This window comes from Tinamus guttatus, unplaced genomic scaffold (assembly GCF_059628265.1).
Source record: "Tinamus guttatus ecotype Peru unplaced genomic scaffold, ASM5962826v1 Tinamus_guttatus_pri_ptg000247l, whole genome shotgun sequence".
NCBI classification, from domain to species: Eukaryota; Metazoa; Chordata; class Aves; order Tinamiformes; family Tinamidae; genus Tinamus; species Tinamus guttatus.
This window is the reverse complement of record NW_028288781.1, coordinates 5816165-5828192: the sequence shown is the minus strand read 5'-3', so window position 1 is coordinate 5828192 and position 12028 is coordinate 5816165. Positions and strand designations below refer to the sequence as shown.

General features: G+C 40.9%; 1 protein-coding gene across 1 annotated transcript in view; it reads right to left on the bottom strand.

The window, feature by feature from the left end:
* The window catches only part of DCLK2 (doublecortin like kinase 2), a 72733-nt gene that overhangs the window by 2099 nt on the left and 58606 nt on the right, over positions 1-12028 (bottom strand). Inside the window, exons 10-16 of the mRNA XM_088526482.1 lie at positions 10991-11110; positions 9622-9768; positions 6656-6789; positions 5858-5935; positions 4576-4672; positions 2697-2777; positions 1627-1743 (exon numbers count right to left, since the gene is read on the bottom strand). Coding sequence (XP_088382608.1) covers positions 1627-1743; positions 2697-2777; positions 4576-4672; positions 5858-5935; positions 6656-6789; positions 9622-9768; positions 10991-11110 — 774 coding nt within the window. The remainder of the gene's footprint in view (positions 1-1626; positions 1744-2696; positions 2778-4575; positions 4673-5857; positions 5936-6655; positions 6790-9621; positions 9769-10990; positions 11111-12028) is intronic.

The following is a 12028-nucleotide window of genomic DNA, read 5'->3' as shown; positions in this document are numbered from 1 at the left end:
GCAGTTTTACCTATTTGCCACAGGGTGGCATTATCTGCATTAGCCAGATCAGAATATTTGAACGAATTAATGCCCAAAGTAATTTACATTAGAAATATTCCTCCTTCAGTAAAAATGCAGGTGAAATGATAGAGCAATGCACTCCAATACATGGGAATTACGACACTGTCCTTCTCTGAATCTGATCTTTTTAAAGCAATGAGCTCTGCTACAAGTGAGGAACTTCTTAACATAAAGATAAGCAAATTTCAATGCCTTCAATAAACCAGGGCAAGAATAACAATCTGGGGGGGCTGTCGTCATCTTTAATTTACACTGCTTTGAACAAGGAGTTGTTTTTGCCTTCTACAGTAATTGGAAGCTGCATTCAGAACCAAATAACTGCTCATTTTTCAACTTTCTATACCTTTCAGAAAGAAGTAAGGCAGGAAAAGGAAAACAAAACAAAAACAAAAACTTAGTTTTAATGAGATGCACTTTACTGACTGAAGGGATGGCAGTAGCTAACAGGAAAAAAAAACCCACACCAGTAAGAAGGCAGAAGCTTTACTGTGTCAGAGATTTGAGATAAGCTTAAGTGGCATGCAAGTTGGAGAGGGGCCGAGAGTTAGAATTAAAATTGCTCTTATTACATCATATACTGTATTTGATACCAGGTTTCAGTTTCAGGCTTATCCATAGTCTCAACAGTATAAAGAATGAAGCTCTGAAGTCCCTCTCAAACTGTCAAGTCAAACTGTCAAATGAAATGTAAACAACAGCATCAACCTGAAATCAGTTTTCTGACTCCTTTTTGCTATCATTCCTTCAACTTGTAAATCTTGTCCCTATTTAATTCACATGCACTGTTCACCTAAATGTGTTTGCTAAAGCATATGTACATATGCAGAACATTATTTACATTTGCCCCCTTATAGACAATGATAACAATTCCGTGTTTACACTAGTGCGATGAACTTGGATAGTACCTAGTGCTGCATGAGCCAAGCGGGGTGGCTGGATCTCTAGAGCTGTTGCATATTCTGTGCACAAGTGAGTGCTCGGTTAAAGGGGCATTGCTGAGTATTACTGTTCATGCAAGTAAGTTCAACGGGATCCCTTTTCATGTTTTGTAGGAAGTTTTCCATCAGTAAACAAACAGCACCTAGCAGAAGCTAGATTGGGACCAAAGTAACTAGGTAAGCAATGCTATTAAAAAAAAAAAAAAAAAAAGTCAGAATATGAGCCTGTTTGCCCATAAGCACTGTGTTAGACAACAGATCAAATGAACCAGATCGAGTAATGTGGGCGAGAAGGGAAGTTCCTACAAGTAGGTGGTCATTACCATTCAAATAAGTTTTTATAATAAAAGATACCACATGGTAAACAAGCTTCATTTCAACATACAGCTACTTAGTGTTTCTAGGTATCCAAAAGCTTGTTTTATGGCTTAGCTAGCACACCGTGAGCACCCTGGCTGCTCCTCAGCAATGATGCCACAACGTGCACTATACACAGATACACACTCAAACTAGACACTATTCTAGCTTCGCTTTTGCTATTCTTGCACCACAGCTGCTCATATAGCACTGTTAGAAAAATACACACAGTATAAGACCAGTATCTAAAAATGCTGCTTTCTCTTACCATGATGACAGACACTCCAGCAGATGTGTTGTTTTGCTTGGGCAGGGTATTATTAAAGTGCTGCTTCAGTTTACCTGTTACTTCAGCTTGCATATTATTCTCCTGGGATGCATCATCCTATGTAAGAAGACAGGCAATACTCAGGTAAGGAGGAAAAGAAACCCTGTGCTTGAAAATAACCAAGCAAAGGAAAAGTTTTCAGTGATTCTGTGGTACTTCTGCTTTTTAATGTTAATTAAGTGTTCAGATAAGCAGCTCAAAACTGAATGCCCTCTCATAAGTGAGATGCAGTTCAGATGGGTTAAGACAAGTTACAGATGAAAGAAGCAGGGCAACCATAGTTTTCTGCATGAAAATTATGGTTTCTGCATGAAAGTTTACTTATAATGCCACATAACCATGTAAAATCCCAATGTGTTTGATCCAGGCAAAACTATCATGTTGCAAACAAAAAGCATAATTGTTATTTGGCTTTACTTACTTATATCAGCATTTTAAATGGCCCACCATGTCCCAGAGCTGTGGAAACAGTGCACAGCACCATAAATACGTTCGAGAGGAGCGTGGAAACCCACTTGTTACAGCTGTCTTCTCTTACTGAAGAGAACGCCACAGATCTTATTCATTCCCTCTCTTAAAACGTGTGTGGAAATAAATTTTGACTATTTACATGTAAACCTAGTATCAATTAACAATAAACTGTTTTTAAATCAATAGGCAATCATGCACTTCAGCTTTTGCCATTGCTAGTGTCAGAAAAGATGAAGTATCTGTAAGGCAACAGCTTAATATTCATGACAAAACCACCATGTTAAGTTATATACTTTATTGGGCTATTTTGTTCTTCTTGTGAAGGTTGGGGTACTTCAGAATAACAGGCCCCTGTAGTGTCTTTGAAGTAGCATTGCAGCAAGATGCCAACATGCACAACAGTCCTTCTGCACATGTATTCTGAGATGAGTGTTTGCTGGGCTGAACTTGAAATAATAAAAATGGTGCCCAACTTTTTACTAGAGTGTTTTTTTTGGTTGTTATTGTTTGTTGTTGTTGTTGTTTTAACGTTTACTCACTGACACCCAGGGATGGCTTAGGATCTGGGCTGCTGTATATCGGGCTTCAGCGTTCACATGTAGCATCAAGCTAATTAACTCCTTAAAAAAAAAGAAAAAAAAAAGTATTTGAGGAGAGTGGAGAAAGACATTCAAATGGATTTTATTTTTATTTTTCCCCCTTTACTGAGCTCCTCTAGCAGCCACTGCAGAATTTTTCTATAACCTTGGTGGAAAATGAGCCCACCCTGACAGCAGAACTCCAGTGTGACTTTGGGAGGACCAAGTGTTTGCCTTCTAGGTTTTTTGATACGATGGACAGTATTTGCCTTAGAGTTCCTTCCTATACTCATGTTTCACCAGGTGCTCGGAAACACCAAGAGGAGAGGGTGTCAGGAAAAGCCGCTGCGGGAGCTGAGCTGCTCTCCGTGCAGGCGCGCGGCTGCGCGGGACTCTGATGGAGCCAGGCCGGCCGAGCTCCTCCCCAGGCAGCCAAGAGGCAGGTGATCGCGGCGCATTAAAGGCGCAAGAGGTAAAGGAGCTCTTGCAGTTTTAGAAAGTCAAGAAACTGCTTAAAAATTAAAAAAAAACCATCTTCCTTGCAGTGTTGCTCCAGATAAATAAAGAGTCTGACTTCACTAGCTAAGGATTGACTGGTCTAGGAAAAAACAGATAGGAAAAAGTGCTTAATTTCAAGTACATGTTTAAATCCCAACCATGTTTAACTGGATTGTGCCTTTTGTCACATTTTGGACACATTTGAGCTATGTCCTTCCCTTCACCGAATGCTTCCTTGGCCCTTCGGGTAACGGCAGGCCCAGGCTGCCCAGGTGAGGGGTAAACGTGGTCATTGCTGCTAATTAGTCAGTGCAGTTTGGATTATAATGCCTCTGTGTGTTTGTTCTTTCAGACTCCTTGCCCTTACAGCAGCAAACCTGCCTATGACTGGCAACTGATTTATTGAGGTAGCTCCTGCTCTTACAGGCCTGTAAAGATAAACATTTTTCTGTGCCAAATGAACAAGTTGTTACTACAGCTGAATCCCTCCAGTTGAAAATCTTGTCATCACTCCCAAATTGTCAGTTTTCATATTGAGTATTCATGTCACTAGTCATAATCAAAGGTATTTCATGATGGCCTCTGGAAAATAGTTTTTTTTTTCAACTGGATAATTGCATTGATAACTCAGAGGTTTCTAGGCCAGCTAAATTATAGCCTGTGCAAGTTTGAAGCGAGAGGTTACCTCTCATATCAAAAATGAGATATTTCCTCTCTTCTGAGACAGGACTCCTCTGTCTCTTCAGAACACAAGTTTGAGGAGTGCAAGATGGCCTGTGCCTGGGAAAGACAGATGGCTGCCCAACAGATCAATAATGCTCAGAAAAAAAACATTCAGAGAACCTGACTCAGTTAACTTGAGAAGTAGGGCTTAAAATTTGGAATCTTCATCCCTACACGACCATTTTAAACAGAAAGGGAGTTGATGCTAATACCAGTCAGAACCAAGTCAAGTTGGCTGCACTTCGTGGAAAGTTCTAATAACAACTAGCTCATATGTGAAATTATAACAAATAAGGTTCATTACATTCAGTCCACATGGCAATAATTTTTCTTTTTAAAGACTGATAGGAGGGATAATGTAGAGACACACTTATTTTACTGCTGAAGCACTGAACTTATTGTAACAGTCCATCACAAAGTAAACCAAACAGTGTGTGCTGTTCTCTGGCTGCTACACTTACTCATTCAGACAACAGCATGACAGGAGTGTTGCAAAAACCTGTACTCAAGCACAGTTCAGGTAATTTAAAAGGCAAATTGAAAAAGTGCGTCTCCAGTAGTGCACAGCCTTTTCAGTGGCTTGTCAGAAACACTTTTCCAAACTAGACAATATCTGTACCTTAGCTGAATCAGTGATATTATCCCAGTATGGAGAAGGAAATTCCAGCTTCCCAACAAGTATTTGATCAAAGAGGTCTTCCTGAAGGTTGTTTTCACTGTAGAACAACAGCAATGAGAAAAAAAAAAGCCCGTCACACAAATATTAAATTTAATTTTGAGATGGAGCAAAAATGATGCCCTCATGTCAGCCACTGTAGATGCATAATTTGCAAGCTTATATAATGGCAGTCCTTTTGAGACATCTGCTGTAGTTGTGCTGTCAGCAGAGATGAGACCAGGCAGATAACACTGAGGTGAAAGGCCTCCCTCTGGAACAGAGGCTGCACAGCCTCTGGATAGGAAAAAAGAGATTCATAGTCAGTGAGTCACTCGCCTGCAAAGGATCAACCATGAGAACAAATGATAGGTGGGGAAATGTAGCGAAATGATACTCTCTAATGAAGTTACTTCTGTAATGAATAATTTGCCTCTTAGGTTAATTAATATTTGCTGCAAAACTAAGCTTAGTTAAAGGCTTGATCCTGATTAGTATCACATAGTGATCACCTCTCCCCCATTCAAAGGAATTGCAAGTGGTATAATGTAGCCTTTGAAACATATTTTTAGTAGTGATCGTGAATTAACTACATCCAGAAAAGAGATACCACAACTATGGTACCTCTTCCACTGATGATCTTTATATTGTATTTTCCTCAGACTATTTTTATTCAGTTTCATGATTTTTATTGAAAAAACAACTCCCTTGTAATTATACCTGCTGCATTTAATACCACTAATAAAACCAGACAAACAGCATATGCCTGCATGCCTTAGAAATTAAGGTGAGAATGCCTGAAAGAAGTTGCTATTGGTTCTTACTCCCAAGCAGAGAAACTTCTGAAGAGCAAGGCGTATCGCTGCTGGCACTGAGCAGCCACAGGGATCATATGCTGCTGCCAGCAAGTCTAGAGGACTACGCATGCATCAAGCACATTCTGTGTGCGGGGGTTAGCTCTGCCAGCCGGGGGTGCCGTGTCTGCCCGGCAGCGCTGGAGGGCAGCGCGCGCACGTGTGTGCGACTGAGTCGCTCCCACGAGACAATGGGAGGGCAGGAGCGCGCGGGCCCAGCGCGTGGCCCTGTGCGCTGCAGCAAGGCCCCTGCTCCCGTAGGAGGGAACCGCCGCACCTGATGAGAGGGACAGCGGAGGTGAGGTAAAAGAGAACGATAAAGGGCAAGGCAAAAACACGTCTGTCTATTTTGGCTCTGCACTATTTTGCCTTTGTTGTACGGGGACACGCACCTGCGAAACGGTGGAAAGCCGCAGAGCAGAATGTAGGTGATGACACCGGCAGCCCAGATGTCCACCTTTAAGCCATAGCTGCAGAAAGGAGACAACGTGTTACTCGTGCTGTGCAGCGCCCAGAATTCATGACTAAGTACTGGCAATCTGCTCTCCCCAGTCTTCTGAACTGGCTCAGATTCAAACGGGCATCAAGGGTTCCTAACACATGCAGAGTCCCGGCAAGGGCAGGAGGACGAGGCTGCCTTTCACTCCCCGCTGGACATGGCTTTCGCTGTCTCTGACCTTACCGTGGACTGCCAGCAACACAAGAGACACCCCAGCAGCCTCCAGGTGAGCAAGCCGAGACCTGCACCATCCTCTGGGAAGCGGGGAAAGGAAGGAGGAAGTGGTCTTCTCCTCCCCATAGTTTTTCCCATCCCACAGATGCAGACGTTTTATCCAATTCAGAAGAGACCCAGCTAAAGTCCCCTCTGCTGTCTGAGCTTGCTGCAGCTCTGAAATGCACCAAAGCAGGGTGGAAACAATGCAAGAAGCCCCCTCGCTCGGGAGGACCAAACTAGGGACAGCCCCTGCAAGGACAAGAGTCAATGGCCATGGAGCAGATGGAGATCTAACTGCCTGAACGCAAAGGAGATGGGTCAAGTTTTATCTTTTTATAAAATCTCCTGTATTTATGCAATCACCTGATAAATACAGACTTTTTTAATTGGTAAATTGTAAAATATTTAATTAAAAGAGCAGTACCTGCTAAACATAACTGGTCACAAGAGCTATGTCTTAGGTACTCATCCTCACCCTGTCTCTGCGATGATTTCTGGAGCCACATATGTGGGTGTCCCACAGACAGTGTAGAGAGGTCCTTCAACCACAGTTGCCAGTCCAAAGTCTCCCAGCTTCAAAGACTTGGTTCCATCTGAGTATTCACAGACCTGCAAGCAGCAAAATCCAATTAAAACAGAACAGTCAGAAGGGCTGCAAAATAGTCACAGAGACTGAGTCTGTCTCCATAGAGGCACCTGTGCTGGAAGGGGAGTGGCAGGCTGCAGTCACAGACTGCAGTGGCTTTTGGCTGTAATACTCATGTTAAAAGTTACACTGTTCGCTTCCAGCCAAATTCTTTCATTTAGCAATATTTACACTTGCTAATAAATTCTGTGCATGGAGATATGGGTATCCAATGTATCTTCCACTTCTATGTAGTATGTTTTCCAGAGGCCAAGATAGCATTATAATGCCCAAGATATTTAACTACTTTGTGATCTCTGTATCTGTCGTACCTAAATAAAAATATCTGCTGTGGACTTATAGCACAAGCTTCTAGAGTGTGTATAGCTGCTGGACAGACTGCTTCTCCCTTTCGAACATCAGGACCATTTTTGAAGGCTGAAATAGTTGCGCATCATTTGATGAAGGCAATTTATGGAAGTTTCTTCATAATTTTCCTCTTTTTATAAGCTAAGATGAAGTTGCTACAGAAAGCCCACTTCCCTCCCCTGCAGTGGGCTTCTGTGACTGCTTACCAGTGAATCCTCATGGGCTTGTTTTTAGTTAGGCAATTAAATACAAGGATATTTATAAGTGTAAGAGCTACCAAAAGAAAAACTTTACAACAGGCTAAAACTGAGTGCATTTGTTCTGGACAATATCTATGGATAAAATATTTTCCTGCTTTTTTGTACTATATACTTTCTTACTAAGCACATAAAACTCTGAGAAAAACGTTTGCTGTGTGTGCTACTTGTAAGTACAATGAGGAATCGGGGAATCTTGTTACATCATTGATTTCCCCAAAGAAGTAAGAGCCCAGATACCACATCTATCTGCATCATTTTGCAGAGTAGTTTGAAAATATGCATTTGAAGAAATAATATTGGGAACGAAGCTGTCCCTTGCTGACTCACCTTTTCTGATCCTCATATTTCACAACAGGCTGATGTTCAGTCCTTGTAGACAGCTTCCTGAACCTAATACACCTTTACTCCCAGTCTTATGCCATAGAAATAAATAAAAAGCTGGAGTGTGTGCCACTGAGAGCAGCAGGCTACCTGCACAAAGCCTGAAGCTCGCACCGAGCGGGTGCGAGGAGCAACTAAAACCTCACTCCTGTCCACAAACCTCATATGCGCTGGCCCAGCTCACTTACCTCTACCTTGAGGACTAAAGATGTGACTCTGAAATACCTGCCTTGGTATAACTTACTCTAGTTAGTAATATGCATGAGTCAATATTTACATATTATCTGATAGTGGCACGTTCTCCTTCTGCTTATTCTCTTCAACCCTAATTCACTAAATGAATGAGCATGAATGAATACTCACACACAAGAACAAACAGCAGAGACAAAAGTAACACTAGCTTTCAAAACTAAACAGCACACCACTTCTGAAGGAGGAGAATCAGTAAAATATCAGTAACTATCTTCCTAAAAACATCCCCCCAAAAAAGGAAAGCTGATAAATACACTCCCAGGCTAAAGACTCTTGCAGATGCCCTTAAATAAGTGACTGCAGCCATAAAACCTGCGCTGAGAGGCCATACTGTCAGATGAGCACAGCAGAGATGATTCTTCCCAGTTTGTTCCGTGAGTTGGCAACAGGTTATTCCCTCTGTGAGGGCGTGGCTACGCTGGCTGTTAAATTATGGATTGGGGTTAAGTTTCTGCTTGCTTGCTCTAAGGAAAGAGAAAACTGGTGTGGCAATTGCTTGCCAGAGTGCAGCTGGAGCCAGTGTTCAACTGGCTGCTGGCTCTGTAGATTATTAATGGAAAATAAATACACACTTTCAGACAAACTTCCCCCATAACCTCAAAAACAATCTAAACTATTAAAGGGCTTAGTTAAACTGTTAAAGGTTCTCTGCAGAATTAGTTATGAAAGAATTTGACCATTCTTTGGAAAATATTTTCAGCTTATAACTGCTATCTTTGTAATAGTTCAAAATCTAGGATAAGCCATTACTCCCACTCTCGATACAACCTCATTAAGCCATTAACAGGATTGACAAACACCAGAGGGCTTTAGGAAAAGCCCATCAAGTGGTGATGAAAGCTGCTAGTGCTCCTGATGACAGCAGCCCTGGAGAGGCAGATTATGTCCCAGCTCGTTGCTCAGTGCACTGTGCAGCGCCCCCCAGCATGTAACATCTAGGTGCCACCTCTATGCAGAGGCGAGACAAGTTCCCTGGTGTGCGTGCTGTACTCGCAGCAATTCCCAAACCAGACTTCACAATAATTCTTGCCAGCAGACACACAGTTGCTTCATGTCTCTGCTAAGAACAAAGCCTAGTCCCTCAGAATGGAATGAATGTATGTATGGAGTTCATGGCTAGGATACTGGAAAGCCAGCAGGAAGATAACCTGCTATTAGGGTGAAAGGGGAAAAGAAAGCTTCTCACGACACTCATTGAGATAACTGTTACGTATGTATCTTTAAAGCACTTGGCACGCAGCCTACCTTCTCTCCCACCTGCCAACTAGAATAAGTAATTGAGGTAGCTTTAAAATTCATTGTTTTGTGAGATAATATTCCTGCTTATCTGAGTGATAATCAAAATGTTAATAAAGATGAGTCTAAGGGTAGGTTTGAGCACTGCTCATTTGGGCTACGGTGATTGCTATCTCATGGAAGATTTATTTTGCACATACTTACTCTCAATTAATATTCCTGCTGGTCCCTGCTCAGGTCCTTGACATTTATATATAAGCATTTGCATTAATGGAAACAAAGAAAGGAAAAAAACATGAGAAAGCAAGTGGCACGTACCAGGAGATTTTCCGGCTTGATGTCTCTGTGCACGATGTTGAGGCTGTGAAGGTATTTCAGTGCACTGGCCAGATTGTAGACCATTGCACTCCCATCTCGCTCTGTGTATTTTGTAGAAGAAGTGATGGCATCAAAGAGATCTCCTCCCTAAAGTAATGAGATGGTGATAAATCATTACAACAAAAAATAATTAATACGCTTAAGATGTTTTACCAAAAGTCACATAAACAACAGGCGTGCTCGAAAGCCCGTTAAGCACCTGGAAAGAAATAGAGCACTTGCTTTGAAACAACAGCTGTATTTGGCAAGGGTGACCTTGTCAGCAAGATACTAGATTAGGAATTGGGTCAACTACGTTAAATTCTCAACTGCACTCCAGGCTTCTTGTGACTGAGTTTGTGCAATCACAGATGATTCCTGGCCTCGATTTCATTCTGTTGATTGGGAACACTCAGCTATTCCACCTCTCGTTTTTGTGATATTCAGGCATATGCAAATCGTTTCCCTTTTCCTCTTCTTATCAGTACAGTACCTTTGTATAGCATGAAGCAGGCCCTGATTTCAAGTAAATCCTAATGTAAAATAAATCAGTTTAAATGAAAATCCTGATGTATCATAAATATTTTGTAATTGAAACAAACTGTAAATTGTAAACATTGCAAATATAGCAAAAATAGCAAATATATACAGTTGAGTGGGACCACCAAAGCATCACAGTTCTGAGTGTGACAGTAATGTGGTATCTGTTTGGGACGCTCTATGCTCCTGGGATACGTAATAGCATCTAAACTAATTTCTGATGCAGCATTTCCTGTCATTGCAGCAAATTATAAAACATGGGTGTCTCTGTGGTGGTTTCCCTGGATACATCTGTAGGAGGGATTTTCCTGGGCTGTGGATGGTATTCCAAGCATTTTGGTATACATGGAAGAGAGGCAGCGATTTAGGAAGTATGTGCCAAAAGGTGCCTTAGGATGCCCACTAAGATAAGGAGCATGCATTAAGGAGCTTGTGTCTTAACCATGCCAACGATTAAGCAAAGACATTAGTGAAATAAATGCAAGTGTTCTCTTCATACATTCATGTAAATATTAGACCTCCCAAATGTAAGTATGATACAAAAAAAACCCTATCTCCTTTGTACACTGTACAAACACTTAACAAAATTACCTAAAATCCATATGTGAATAGTCTAATTACAGAGGAGAGGCATGAATGATGTTAATGCTATCATTAATTGACAATTGTATTTGCATGATTAAAACCAGACTGACCCTGAACTTTACCAGATCATAGCTCCCACAGCCTTAATATTCCTACATTTTTCTCAGATTTCAAACCAACACAGAGAGAACCTCCTTCCCCTTACCTTGACCAGCTCCATCACCAGGTACAGTTCTGTTGGGGTGTCCATCTCCTCTATCAGCATAATGATATTTGGGTGCTTCACTCTACGCAGAATAGACACTTCATTTTCAATAAGGTGTTCCTGCCCAGTTAAGAGAGGAAGCTTATTTGAATGCACTTTGAATATATATGAAATTTCCAATTAATCTTGCCATTGGTCAGCCTTTTATTGCGCACACTTTTTGTTGTGTTATTTACACAGTGGAGAGCTACAGTGAAATGATACATTTTAATTTGTATTTTAGCCCAATTGTACTACTTTACTGACCAAATTTAATTTAAAATACCACACACACATACAACCCATGAACTTTCTCCAAAGAAACCCTCAAACAAGAGAGCAATTCAGGAAGTACAGATTTTATTTTTATATGGGTAATACATGAGGAAAATTACCTCAGAACCTGGATTACTGTGACCTACCACCCCCGCCAAAAATTAACACGTTCTTGATCCTCTCCAACCTCTCATTTAATTTAGGTTACTTAAGGATGCAGATTACCTAGGATTTATTTCTAATGACTTTTAAAAAAGAATGTGGATTATATGCAGGAAAAGTAGAGATTATAATGTAGGAAAAGTTTTCTTTATGTATTTTATTGTTTTTATATACCTATGCAAACACAGATATTATATACACACACACACATGTGTTTGTGTGTGTGTATATATATATATATATATATATATAAAAATTCAAATTTACTGCTTAACATGGGAGAGCAAAGAAAATTATATGCCTCTTTTATAAAATAGCTGAATAGAAATATTGCATTTAGGTTCACCGCAAAGTAAGCAACAGTCCCTGCATAAAGTACAGCCTCCTTACATTTTGCAGATATTAAATCACCTCGCTGGAGTCCGAACTTTAATACATAATTAGTAGCATGCAATTCATGCATTTGTGAGCACAGCACCAGAAGGAAGCGTGATTTACCCTACATAGGCAAGGTTTTTAGAGTTGCTTTTTATTTTTATTTTTTGGTCAAAAGCTTACTTT